Source organism: Sphaerodactylus townsendi, linkage group LG04, assembly GCF_021028975.2.
Source record: "Sphaerodactylus townsendi isolate TG3544 linkage group LG04, MPM_Stown_v2.3, whole genome shotgun sequence".
NCBI classification, from domain to species: Eukaryota; Metazoa; Chordata; class Lepidosauria; order Squamata; family Sphaerodactylidae; genus Sphaerodactylus; species Sphaerodactylus townsendi.
Window position 1 is genome coordinate 94,186,295 of NC_059428.1, and position 14,176 is coordinate 94,200,470.

Sequence of the window (14,176 nt, forward strand, 5' to 3'; positions counted from 1 at the left end):
CTGTGGAATTATGGTAGATGCTACACTTGCATCCAAAATTATTTACTCTAGTAGGACTGTTTGTTTTTAAACCTTCCCTTTATGGATCTGAAGGCTTTGACCTTCAGTGGTGACTATGCTTGACCTTCTGCCTGCATACTGAAAGACCTCTAAGGATGGGAGAAGGATAATGCAAATTACATTTCCCCCTTCCTGCACCAAATGCCTGGAGAAAGAAAGGAATCTGCTGGAATGCAATAGGTCCTGAGCTCCTGCCACAAACGTTTCCATACCGTGCAAGCGATCAAAAACATTGCCTTCATGGCTACCTGTAGGGTACAAGAGAGAGAAACCATAAAAGAGTAAAGAAACAAGAATGACAGACTGCTTTCTTGGACTGATCTAGCACAGATAGGTATCTAGCACTGATAGATATCAAAATAACTACAGGGAAACAGTTTCCTATATTATGTCAGTTACAGGAATTAATATAGGCATAGTGTGTCTTTACTATGTTACACCCTAAGAAAGTATTAAGAACCTTAATCTCCTTTTGTAAGTTGCTTTGTCAAAAGAGAGCCCCCTTATGGCATTCTGGTGAGAACATAGGACCTGAAACTCAAATCCTTAAGTCATAGACTTAACAAAGTTAGCTGTTGTGCTTGTTTCATAAGATTGTTCCAACAGACAATAATACAATAAAAACATTAGTTGCTTACATTTGGGTGAAGCAATGGAACTGCATTACAGATATCCCACTAATTTTGTTGAATGTAGTATTGCTAAAATTAATAATTTATTCTAGGCTTATATTTTCCTCCTCCCTAGTCTTGTATTAGCTGAATTTCAATCAATATGTAAAGCAAAGAGACTAGCAGCAAATTCCACATGCGTTCAAAATGAAACGGAGCAATATGTAACTTAAAAATAAGAACATGTTTTCCACAAACAGCAACCTAGTAGTAATTCCTCATTTTCTATCTATGCTGGCATAAATAAAATCAATGACTCAGTCAAGAGATCAAATACTGGAACCTCAAGTTTCAAAACATTTTTGAAGCAGTAAGTGTAATCAAGACAAATATATTTTTAAGTCTCATAGATTTCAATACAAGTCCATGTTTAATTGACACGACAAGACTTGCTTGGTGGAACTGCATTCAATGTTTGGAGGCTTTGTTAAATCTGAGAAATCACAATATCATCTGTGTTTATTTATACTGAGTAGATTCACGATATCTGGCAATTCAGAACAGGGGATCCACTTGAAAACAGCATAAATAGAGATAGGGGGAAATCTGCTAGCCAAGACTCCATGAGAAAGAATCTGAAATCAAAATATTTCAGATCCCAGAAATATTGTCCTGCACTTCCTACACCCACAGTATTTCTAAAACATTGTTCCACAAGACAGGAGAAATGTTATAAAATGGAGTAAGATCTTTGCTATTCAAGCATTCCAAGGCTTCTAATAGATGGGTGGTTCTCTAGATAGATAGATTCTGTTCTCTCCCCTAATCGTACATGGTGCTTTGATAAAAGAGGATTTGAAGCCCAAATAGTTTATTGCCACTATTCTTAATAGATGGATTTTTTTTTACAGAATGGTAGCCCAATCCACAGCTAAAGTCCAGGAATAGTGCCACTACAACACCTCTGCCTCCAGAGGCATGTCTGGAGGTGCAGAGATGCAGAACACACACACACACACACACCACTGCCAGAAAGCCCTACATATAGTGGCAAAAGAGTGGAGTAAGTCCATCTTCCTTACCACTAGCATTACTAGGGCCAAAGCCAGGTTGGAGCCAACTAACGTTAACTTCGCCTCCAGTAATGCCCCCAGCTGCATCAGCTTCCATGTTAGGCTAGCACAGCTGTGGAAGGGGTGGTCAGAAATGGGTCAGGCACTGAGTAACTTGACAGTGCCCATCCTCCTTCCTGTTTGCCCTTCCATGTTTGTTACACTTATGCTGACTAGGAGGGCAAATGTGTTGGTACAAGTCTGCACTGACTCCAGTGGCCATTCAGCCCCACCATCTTCCAGATAAGGCACAGAGTTATGACCAGGTCACCATAGATAGCTTAGAGCCTTATTATGTAGAAAAAGACACTTTATATTTTATTTAAGAATAAAATATATTGTTTATTTACAATGCAATCCTAAACAGAGGTATACTCTTGTAAAACCATTGATTTCAATGGACTTAGAAAGGAGTAAGAATTGCACTGTATACAAACCATGTATGTCATTCTGTTTTATTAAACAGAAGTTCAGTGCTTTGAGTAGAGTATTTGCAGGATCTGTTGCCTTGTTCAGTTGGCAAACTTACTTGCATTATTAGCTCTCTTATTAATTGTAATAATAGGTTATGTGATTCCTATGAGGCATCCATTTTATTTAATACTTTTTTCTGTAAACATTCTGTATTTCACACAAGAACCCATACCTATGCATGAAAAAAACTGAAGTCTATCATGAAATTTGTTTTAAAAAGCATAATAATAATAATAATAATAATAATAATAATAATAATAATAATAATAATAATAATAATAATAATAATAATAATAATAATAATAATAATATTTTGGCCTGGGACTAATAATTTAAAATATTTCAAGACACAGTTTAGTGCAGTGCACTACTAAGATTTTGATCCAGCCAATGCATTAGCAAAACTTTTGTGTTATACAGACATAACAAACAAAAACATTGTTTGGACATTCTGATAACAAAAAAATTTAATCCCCTGTATGTTCTCTTTTTACCTGTTTCACAGTTGCACATACTATTTGTGAAAACTTTTTTTAAAAATACTCTGGGGAGTAACTTTATTAACTTCCCTTTATTCCCTGTTATTCTCTGTATTATTGAGTCACCATGCTCTTGGGATTCTCTCTGCCTCTGTATCTTTTTCAAATTAAAATATACAAGACAATATGAAAATATACTCAAACATTTGAGGGAAAAATATGTGTTTGGGAACAATCAAATAATTAATACCATAGGCATTGAAAAAGGCATATGATGGTATTGATAGTACACTTTTAAAAATACCATTCTATCCGAAGTCTTTGAAATAGCTGAAAGAAGAAAAAGTGAAAACTTCTTTAAAATACAGACATTGTTGACACATTTATATTTGCAAATTTCTTTGGAAAAGGATATGGGTTTGCCAAAAATTAATAGTTTACAACACAAAAAAATTATACTTTTCTGCAAACTTATTTGTGAAACATGTTCCCAAACTACAAAATACATTTTAAATTTAAATCTATTTGTTTAAAAAGTTCTAATATTTTCCAATACTTAAGAACTTTTATAACTTTGTTGTTTAACACTGAACCTCTATTGAACTTTCTTTCAAAAAACAGTCATGTATGCACACATATAAGACTGGTATTGATCTGTGAATATGAAAAAACCAAAACTATTTCCTCAGAAAGTACTTCTCAATCAGGTACTCCAATGTGTATGGAATTCCCTACCTTCAAACAGGGGCGTACCTAGGCAAACGAGCGCCCGGGGACAAAACCTGAGTTTAGCGCCCCCCCCCCGGCCCGGTGTATGGGCGGCCACCCGCCCCCACCATGACCAAACAATGATTTTTTGTACCAGCTCACAAATCACCTCCCACTCCCATCAGAACATACATGGCTCTCTACCCACCAACTCTTTTCCTAATTTCCTAATCACAACAACCCTATGAGGTAGGTTGTTAGCCTGAGAAACAACTCCAAGCCAGTGCAAGTGGGTATTAAGCATGTAAACCTCTCACAAATCACCCCCAGCAAAACATTTACCAAACAAATGTCAGCATCATCTCTCACAAAACACCTCCAGTGGAATCCACTTTCATTGGTGTTTAAACTAGGGAGCTCAGATTCTTCTTTTAAATCTACCTTAAAGGGAGAATCTGGGGTCCCTGGTTAAAACAAAATTGAAAGTGATGCTGTTTGGGGGTGGATTCTCTCCCACCCTGAAACAGCATCACTTTTGAGGGTTGGAGATTCAGATGAAACAAATAGCAGATTCGGCTGGAATCTGGGCAAATTTGGGCACATTCAGACAAAAATTGGCCGATTATGTCCTGCCCCAAAATTAACAAATGCGAATGCAAAGTATTTGGGGTTTGGGGGGTATTTTTGGTGTTTTTTCAGCCTGCAGGGAGTGCATTTTTAAAAGCTATCGGCACCATGATTTCAGGGCATCATCCAGAGACTGCCCTGATGATACCACCCAAGTTTGGCGATGTTTGGTTCAGGGGCAGCAAAGTTATGGACACCCAAATGGAATGCCCCCATCCCCACTGTTTTCAATGGGAGCTAACCTGAGATGGGGGCTACCCATTTGAGGGACCATAACTTTGGTTCCTTTGAACATAACTTCACCAAACTTGGGTAGCATCATAAGAATAGTTAACACATGATACTCTGAAATTTTGGTGTCACTAGCTTTAAAAATACATCCCTTCCAGGCACCCCAAGAAATTTGCCCAAGATTCTTTGTTTTGCAGTGACTTTGCTCCATTGTGGAATTTCTGAGGCAGGCTGCACATTTTTGAAGATAGAGGTGCCAGACTTTCAAGGTGGCTCCAAGAGGCCTTGAGTAATAGCATCCAAGCTTGGTGAGCTTTGCTTCTGGGTGGAGGGGGGGAGTTGAGAGAGTTCTGAGAGAACTCAGCCCACAGGCTTTCATGTGCAGGAGCGTGGAAACAAAATAAGCCTTTTGGGGGCCCATAAAATTGAACCCCCAGAAGCAAAGGTCTCCAAACCTGGATGCTTTTACCAGGAGGCCCTCCTAGAGCCACCCTGAAAGTCTGGTGCCTCTATCTTCAAAAATGTGCAGCCTGCCTACACACTCAGAAATTCCCCATTGGCTACAATGGAGCAAAGTCACTGCAAAACAAAGAATCTTGGGCAAATTCCTTGGGGTGCCTGGAAGGGATGTATTTTTAAAGCTAGTGACACCAAATTTTCAGGGTATCATCTGTTAACTATTCTTATGATGCCACCCAATTTTGGTGAAGTTATGTTCAGGGGAACCAAAGTTATGGTCCCTCAAATGGGTAGCCCCCATCTCCTGTTAGCTTCCATTGAAAACAATGGGGTGGGGGCACCCCATTTGGGGGTCCATAACTTTGCTTCCCCTGAACCAAACATCACCAAATTTGGGTGGTAACATCAGGACAGTCTCTGGATGGTACCCTGAAATTTTGGTGCCAATAGCCTTAAAAATGCGCCCCCTGCAGGCCAGAACGTGAAAAAACACTTTAAAAGTTTAAAAACACACAAACGACCCTGAAATGTTGGCGCCCCCCACGTGACCAAATGGGGGGCGCCCGGGGACAAAGGGTACCCCCTGTCCCTAGGCAGGAACGCCACTGCCTTCAAATGCTTCCATATTCATTTGAATTAAGGAACTCAAAAAGAGTGCACCTAGAAATGTGGTCTCTCCAGTGGAATGAATGGTGGCCTTTTTGTATAAAAGACATTGGTGGGCATCTTTGAGCTCAGGCAGTACTCTGATTGTGATACATGGATTTGGTTCTTGATGGACCAAAAAGAACAGAGCATGCTGGATCAACAGGTTTTTTTCAGTCTAAACAAGCTAATTAAAAAACACTCTAAAATGTATGGAAAAAATTGAATTGTAATTTGCAGTTACCGGTAATTACATCCTCCTAGTGCTATTATATAGTGAACCCTATGTCCTATCAGCTACAATCTGCTACACTATCATAACAAGTTATGCCTTGTCACGTTTCAAGTTTCTGGAAATCAATTCATTTCCTGCAGTTTGACCAATAAAAGGGGTAAACTGTTAAAATAAACACTAAATCGTTAAAATGCATTGAAAGTTACTCATGTCTATTCTTGAGAGAAGCAAGTGTTGAAATGTGTCAATTCACCTCAAAGTTGAACCAGAAGATACAAACTTCTTGACTCTTACATGTGAGTTTCAGTGGCTTTTCATGGGGTGGTGGTGATTAAACTCCATAAAATAGAATGGCCCGTAAGAATGGAAAACCTCGATGATATTTGCCCATAGCTTCTTAGCCTGCTACATAGCAATCTGTAACCCAGAGAAACAGTAAATACTCCATCATGTAGGAACAATGATGTGTAACACAACAGTGACTGGTGTACTTAGCAAAATATCATACTTGAAATCAATAATGATATTTTTTTTCAAAGGCATAAATAACTTCTTCTCCTTCTTTGATGAAAAAAGGTAAGGTGACCTTTAGACTTGAGATGCAACTGGCTGCGTCCTGTACTTCTTCATGTTTGCCATCCTTAAGAAGTGTGAAAACAGTTTCCTTCACTACTCCTAGAGATAGAGGTATCCAACCCAGTACACCAAGTTGAACAGCAGGAAAGATGTAGGGAAAAAGACCCTTGAATAAGAGTCTAGTTCTGAGATGTCTATGTGTATCCGTCCTTTCCTCCATGAGCCTGATTTACATTCTTCATAACAGCAGAAAAAACTTTGACAGTCCTTCCCATCCAGACATTCATAGATACAATTGTCTTCAAATTCTTGCCAGTACATGGCATTATTCAATGCGATGACTGTAGGAGGAGGTCTCATCTCAAGTACAGAATAATTCTGTGGAAAGAAGGAGGTCAGAAAAGTCTGTACTTTGGTTACTATGGCAACGTCTGAATTTAAGTGTGCAAATAATAAATGTGACCCAGGCACTCAGACAAATCACATGTGCAGCTTTCCTGGAAGAGTACCACCAAGCTCAGACTGCTTGGAAGGCGGGTGGGGTGGTCCTGGAATGTTCCATAGTTTTGTTTTGTTTTGTTCTGTTTTTTTTACAAAGGCCCATAGAAAAGACACATTAGTTAGTTCCTGTGTGGCTCATATGTTAACATTTTGGATTATGGGCTTTAGGCCAAAGCAATAAAACTATAATCTGAATTGTTACTGTTCTGTGGTTAGGCAATTTTTTAAAAGTAGGAATACTGACCATATAAAGCTGCCTTAAGTTGAATCAGGTCCTTAGCCTGGCAAGGTCAATCTTGCTGCTGTGATTCTCCAGCGTCTCAGGTGTTTCACATCACTTATTAATAGATCCTTTTAAAGAAGATGCTGGGAATTGAACCTCAGATCACAGCCCCTCTGCTAAATATTAAAATCTCATCTGACGTCCTGTAGGCTCAAGGAATAATGTGTCCGAATGTATTGTTTCTGTGTGTCGTATGGTTGCTAACTGTGTAAATTAGACTTTCTTAAAACTTTATTAACCAATAAATGGGGGGAAATTTATCACAAATGACAAGACCAAAAGAAAGCTGGAAATGCAAACCACTGATTTTCACTTTTACTTTCCAACTGTAGCTCTTTCAACTATAGTGAATGGTGGTCTTGTGAGTCATCCAAACTTCAGGAGCAGCTTTGGGGGAGTATGGAGTTGAAGTGGAATGAGATGGAAAACACCTGGTGTCCCCGTATAACCAGAGACACCATTTTCCAGATCCTATTTAAATAGGAAACATGATCTCAACAGCAGTGTCCAAAGAAGACAGCACCCACATGGTAAAACTCTCTGCCTTTTGAAATATTCGACCATCTGGCAAAAAAACCCCAAATGGCCAAGATCACAGAAGTAATTCTTCAATTCCTGTATAATTAGCCAAGTTTTTTGTTCAGTTAGATATCGACATTTGAGAGTGGATATGTGTTTTTATATAAAATAATTATACAAGACATAATCTAGCAAAAGTGAATGGGAAAATGTTAAAGCTGTGCTTATCCCTCTCCCTGAATGGACAATGAGTTTAGCTGGATTATTTATTTATTTATTTATTATTTGATTTCGTATACCGCCCTATCCCCAAAGGGCTCAGGGCGGTGAACAATATAAAAGCATATATAAACATAAATATATAAAAGTTTAAAATTTTCATTCTAAAACAGTATCCCACGAACCCATATGCAACCCTCCCAAGAAGAGTGATGGGTCCCGATGATGTTAGGGACCCTATACAGCAGGGGGAGGATGAAAGCAGGGCACCCTCAGTGGCTGGTCTCTCCGAAGGCCCGGTGGAACAATTGGTCTTGCAGGCTCCCCACAACTCTCCAAGGTCCCGCAGGGCCCGGACAGCTGGTGGTAGAGTGTTCCACCAGGCAGGGGCCAGAGCCGCAAAGGCCCTGGCCCGAGTGGAGGCCAGCCGCATCATTGAGGGGCCAGGGATCTCCAGTAAATTGGCCTCTGCTGAGCGCAGAGGTCGACTCGGGACATATGGGGTAATGTCTGAGTTGGACATCAAAATGTTATGAGGTACTAATTTAATAAGCACAACTGTCATGAATAATCATGACTAATCCTACTTAAGTCTTTCAATATGCTAATTTATGTCAGTTTGGATTATTAAATCTCAGGATGGGTAAACACAGATCAAAATGTTCAATTTTTGGGGAAAAAAGACTTTCTAGTAAGATATTATTCTCCTCTCTTCCATTTTATCCTTACAACCACAACCCTGTAAAGCAGGTTAGGCTGAGAAAGAGTGTGTGGCTCAAGGTCATCGAGCAGGTAAATGGGGATCCAGGCTTGCTTGGCTAAGTGGGGATTCAGATTTCAGTCTCCCAGATCCTAGTCAGACTCTCTAATCATGTCTCCAATGCTAGCTTTGGTGTAACAATTCAATCCATACTTACCATCATGTGCCCAAAGCTAACATCTGGTAGCTCAAGTAAAAGAAATAAGAGAAAACAAGAGGTTAAAAAGATCCAAGGCAGCAGTCATTTTATGTTACATATACAAAGCAGAGTTCAACTAATTATTTGTGAGAGGAAAAGAAAAATGTGCAAGATCATGTATACGTTTTATTGCTAATAGAATTGTTCAATACATTTGTATTGGTAAGATCCAACAAAAGATGGCCCCTTGAATTTCAATGGAAGCATTAAAAAGATGTGCTAAACTTAGCTTAAATGGGATTCCAAAATGTTGAACTGTGCTCTCTACTGTGTTTTCTGGTTTGGAAGCATTTTCCATGATTCATTCCAAATCTTATATCCTCATGTGAAAAGACACAACACAGACCTCAACCTTAGTGTATATTACTGAATATTAAACTTGCCTGTGCCTCAGTGAGATACAATAAAACAAATGCTAAATTAAATGCGGGATGAGGCTATACAAACAGAAAAAGAGCCTCCACATTTATGAGTTGAAAAAAAATTGTAACATTAAACAGTGGAACAATTACATTCATATTCTGATAACCTTCCATAAGTGTGTCATTTTAACTCTTGACTGCCAGTTTAATGCACTGTTTTATAGCTTTCAGGCTCAAAACAAATGGGCTTGTTGCAAAGCAAACCTGATGCTTCCCACCCACCCAGGATTACAGATATTCATGACTATTTACCACAAAGTAGAAAACAGCATATCCATTTCTGCCAATAAGTATTTTAGATATGCTAAAGCAATAAGCCTTTTTTTAACTCCTTTTGTTCTGAAATTGGTTTATATGGGGGATGAAATGCATGAGAGAATTATAACTAATATTTGCTGTCATCCTGGGGTGGGGTAGGGAGTATCTCTTCTGCCAATGAGGTATTTGAATTTAGCCCTGCCTTATTTTCCATACAAGAGAATGGAGAACAATCTGTTATAAAGTGGCTGCTATCTTTTGATGGGAGATGGCTCAGTCTGCATAGTTCATTAAAGATACTGGCTCATCTTCTTATATGAGGAATAAAGAGAGAGATGTGGTTGCAAAATAAAATCTGTTTAGCAAAGGAAACATGGTTCCCCTCTTTTCGCACTGCACATTTTCTCACACTCAGGATCAAATCCCCCTTTCAGGAAATATTTGCTGATTGGAGCCCTGCCTCATTCACAATATGTATGATACAAGGTTACTAAATCTAGACTGGTGCCTACTGCAGTGTGTTCACTGGTTCTTCTTAATTTTAGCATCCCCCCATACACACTCAGTTTTTACATTAGGAGGCAGACATCTGAACTCTTTTGGTATACTTTATAAAGCTACAAGCAGTGAAAAGTGCAGTAGTTCCATAGGTCTTTGCTGCCCATATCTGTTCCCAAACTATCCCTTTCCCATTCCTTCAGGAAAATTAGAAACATTATTGCCATGGAGCCCTTCAGCCTTATTCAAACATTCTAAATAGATGGACAAGCAACATTTGGAGGGGGGAGGGTTGTAATTATGATTACAGTAGGGATTAATGAACTCTATCCCATGCATTTTTTGATGAGCAGTCTGAGTAAGCTTTAGTCTGAAGCTAAATCCAGGCACTTGGAAGTATCTAGATTGCTTCTCCATCCCCCAGCCTAAAGTATGCATGTCTGAGCTCTGAGGCTTGATGCAGGCACTTAGAGATCCATGATTAGGGAACTGGATCAGAATTTGTTTTTGAAACTTCACAGATGCTGGAGGGAGAAGATGGTAAAAGAGGGAGAGGATAAAACAGTCTCACTCCCTCCATTCCTGGGGCTCTATTCTGTCAAAACATATGAACTGAAGGGAAACTGAATTGAATCCACAAGACCTTGGAGGGAATGAACCCTAAAAGGAACAAAACGCTTAGAATCTGCTTAGATTGGGTCTGCATATTTGCAAATCTTAGGATCCGAGACACCCTGCTCCGTTATTGTTTTCAAGCCATATTGTTTTCCTACAGCTTTTATTGTTGCTTATGATGTTTTGTTCTACCTTTCCCCCTTTATTTTAATGTTGTGAACTGGTTTGGGCATTTTCAAAGGAGAGGCAGCCAATAAAGGTTTTTAATAAATAGAGAGATTTTTCCTCTATTCAAAAGATCTGAATAAACCTTACTTTTACCAGCATTGTCTGTTAATGGAATAGATTTTTCTTCTATGTTAAATCATATCCTCTCTTACCGACTTTTTCTTCTTTTTACAGTGCGGTTTCTTGCAGCTTGAATAGTAGTTGAGGGTTGCATACTCCATTAGAGCAGCAAAGACAAATAAGAAGCACACAGTCACAAACAGATCCATGGCGGTGACATAGGACACTCGGGGTAAGGAATTTCTTGCAATGGTGCTGAGAGTTGTCATGGTTAATACAGTGGTGATACCTATAGGCAGAAATATGTATGTTGGTGTTAATGATGATAAAAACATTAGATCCATTAAACTACTCAATTCTTTTCCTTGCAAAATAGTGCAGGAAGTGGCTTTCCCTCACTTCTTTGAATTCCACTTTTCCAAACTGCTAATAGCAGCTGCAAATATTCAAACTGGAGCTATGGCACACTCAAAGGAGGGGAGCATTTCTGCGTCATGCTGTTTTAATAATCTCAATCAGCTCTTCCCCCCAGACTATCTCTATATAGGTACACAAACAGTTCAGTTCCAACATCATATTTTTGTTCAACCAATGCAGTGCTCTGTGCAGGCAAAGTAAGGACTGCAGTCTTTGGACAATGAGGCATTTTACCTACTCTTTCTATGGAAATAACACATATTATCCATGGGCAAAAACCAGGGAAAATGGAAGTGTGTGTAGAGGAGAATTTTCTGATGAAAAGCATTGAAATGCTGGATAATGTCAACATGTCTTATGTAGCTCCCCTTTGACATATGCCGAAGACCTCAGCAAAACACAGAGTAGAAGACCTGGTCCCACCCTTAAGCTGGAGCAATTATTGTGGCTGGGTGAGGAGGGGGAGAGAGCAGTACTGGCTCAACGAAGGGACTCTCCTGCTGCTTTCTGTGGCCCAACCCCATCTGGCCAGCTATATGTTGTCAAGAAACATCCAATCAGCCTGATGGTCAGGTTCCAATTTGATCCACACTGCATATTTAAAAGGACGACGAGAGGCAAGCCAGGTCTGTTTCATTCTTCCCTTCTTCCCATTTAGAAAGAAATTATACTGCAATAAAATGTTTTGAGACTTACCTATACAGCAATTATTATTTCACATTACTCTTTGCTTGATATCTTCTTTTGGATAGTGTTTGTTATTTAACTATAAGTATAAGTCAACTCTGCTGAAGGGGATAAAGCCTTTGTTTCATGCAACTAACAACTGTTGCCAACAGTACTAGCATTATACTAATTAATTTCAGTAAAGTGAAATTCTACCCTAGTGAATTGCTATTGTGGTGAATGGAGTTATACCAAAGGAGTACTGGTACAGTGAGTATCCCTATTCATTCTAACTAATAAACATTAATGATACAGAAACACATGAATATTTTGTACAAGTAGCCTTTGGCAAGCAAATATTAATTGCAATGCGCTTCCTTTCAAGCACCGCTTAGCACAGTTTTCGGTTCTTCGCACCCTGGATCGAATAAATCAATGTCCAATGTATCAAATCGAATCAGGGGATTCCAGGCTGATTCCACATTAGAAGATTGCCTGACCTTGAACTGACGCTTTACAAGCAAAGTAGACAGTACCTTTAGGCTTGAAATTCAAGTAGCGATTCATATCCCATTGACATGTTTAATTTTGCACATTTCTGACAATTATTGGTGATACTAAATGCACTTGCCTTCCCACAAAAATGTGGACTGGGGCACAGATGGAAAACTGAGATTAAAATATAATGATGCAACTAATGCCAAATGCAGGAAAGTAAGGTAGACATCTATCTTGAACATATTTACATATGTAATTCTCACATGTTTTCCCTGCCTGTGGATACTTAAATCTGAAGATAGAGGGCACACTCAGCCACAACAGATTTTTCTGCAGAATCAGGGGACCCTCTGGGTCTGCAGAAAAATCTGAAGTTAACAAAATGGGGGGTTTAAATCCCCCCAATTTTTAAAAGAGTGTGTCTGTGCATATACAGGGGGGAGGAGGAAGAGGCCTGGCTTCACTGCCCTGAGCTGGTTTACCCAGCAAGAAGGCTTGGATGGGAAGGACGAGAAGGAGGCTTGGCTGTGCTGTGCTCACTCAGCACAGTGTTAGGTGAAAACGGCAAGAAAGGGGGCTGGGGTGGGAGGAAGAAAAAGAGGACTGGCCATGCAGAGTAAAATAGAAGAGACAGATTCTCAGTTGCTTTTTTAATAAATGAGTTTACTAACTATAAAAGGAGGGTTACATGGAGATAAAATAAGAAATCCTTTCTTTCCTGTTACACATCTACACTACTGTATGATTGGTTACATCTTGCTACCTATTTGCTGTCTCACATGGTGCCTCTACTTCGTGTCTCCTCTCCGGTGTCACGTTTGCTCAAAGATACAGAGTTAACTTTATAACTTGAAATGTACGTGCTCACTAGCCTGTAAGCAATGTGTTGTAAATATTACAGAATCAGCAGAGTTATGCAAATAAATGAGCAGTCAGTTGCTTTTAAAAGAAAAGATTTGCTTACTACAAGGAAAGGGTAACTTCAGTGGTGTAGCACTAACGGGATGGGGGGGGAGCGTGATGCCCCAGGCGGCGCTGCGGCATGACTGCAGCTGGGCTGCAGAGAGGGTGTGGCTGGGGCATCCTGGGGCATCCTGGGGTGGGGGTGGGTGTTGTCGCGGCAGGGGCGCATGGCACACACGTGCACTGGGCGCAATTCCCCCTCACTCTGCCCTTGGGTAATTTGAAATTAAAACAGCAAATTACTTACTAATTGGCTAGCTACATTAGCTAGCTACCTCTAGCTATCACACGGTGTATAACTCTAACTGCACATATGTGCACACGGACTCACATACTAACACAGTAACACAGACAAAGGAGACAAAGTTATCTATATAAGCTTCGTCCTACATGCACCCTGGCATGCAAGCCATGCTGGACTTCTCTGGCCAATGCCTGATCAATTGACTGGTCATACACCTCTGACCTCATTAACTAATTAGCATGCACAGCACTAACTCTTTCATGACTGAATTGTGTGGCTGGCACTTGCCAAATTCCAACACAATGGCTATCTGACTGACCAACAGCTAATCAATAGACCAGGTCATAAACAGTGACTTAAGCAACTTGTTTACATGGAACCAGTTAACCCTTTCATGACTGAGTTGTGACAGACAGTTGCAAAATCCCAACAATCAGGCCATGCTTGCCTTGTACTGCACTGGGCAAAATGGCAGGAAAGCAAGGCTGGGGGAGTAGGATGAGGCCTAGCCATGTTGCGCTTGCTTGATGCAGTGCTGGGCAATCCAGCAAGAAAGCAAGACTGGTAAAGGAGGAGAAGGAGGTGCAGCACTGGGTGAGCCAGCAAGAA

The 14,176-nt window shown here is 39.9% G+C and overlaps 1 protein-coding gene across 1 annotated transcript in view; it reads right to left on the reverse strand.

Moving 5' to 3' along the window:
• Nucleotides 1-5,377: 5,377 nt before the first annotated feature.
• Nucleotides 5,378-14,176, reverse strand: part of GABRG3 (gamma-aminobutyric acid type A receptor subunit gamma3) — a 450,076-nt gene continuing 441,277 nt past the window's right edge. The window contains exons 9-11 of the mRNA XM_048493606.1: nt 10,872-11,068; nt 8,657-8,686; nt 5,378-6,595 (exon numbers count right to left, since the gene is read on the reverse strand). Of these exons, the coding sequence (XP_048349563.1) occupies nt 6,317-6,595; nt 8,657-8,686; nt 10,872-11,068 (506 nt within the window). The 3' untranslated portion in view covers nt 5,378-6,316. The remainder of the gene's footprint in view (nt 6,596-8,656; nt 8,687-10,871; nt 11,069-14,176) is intronic.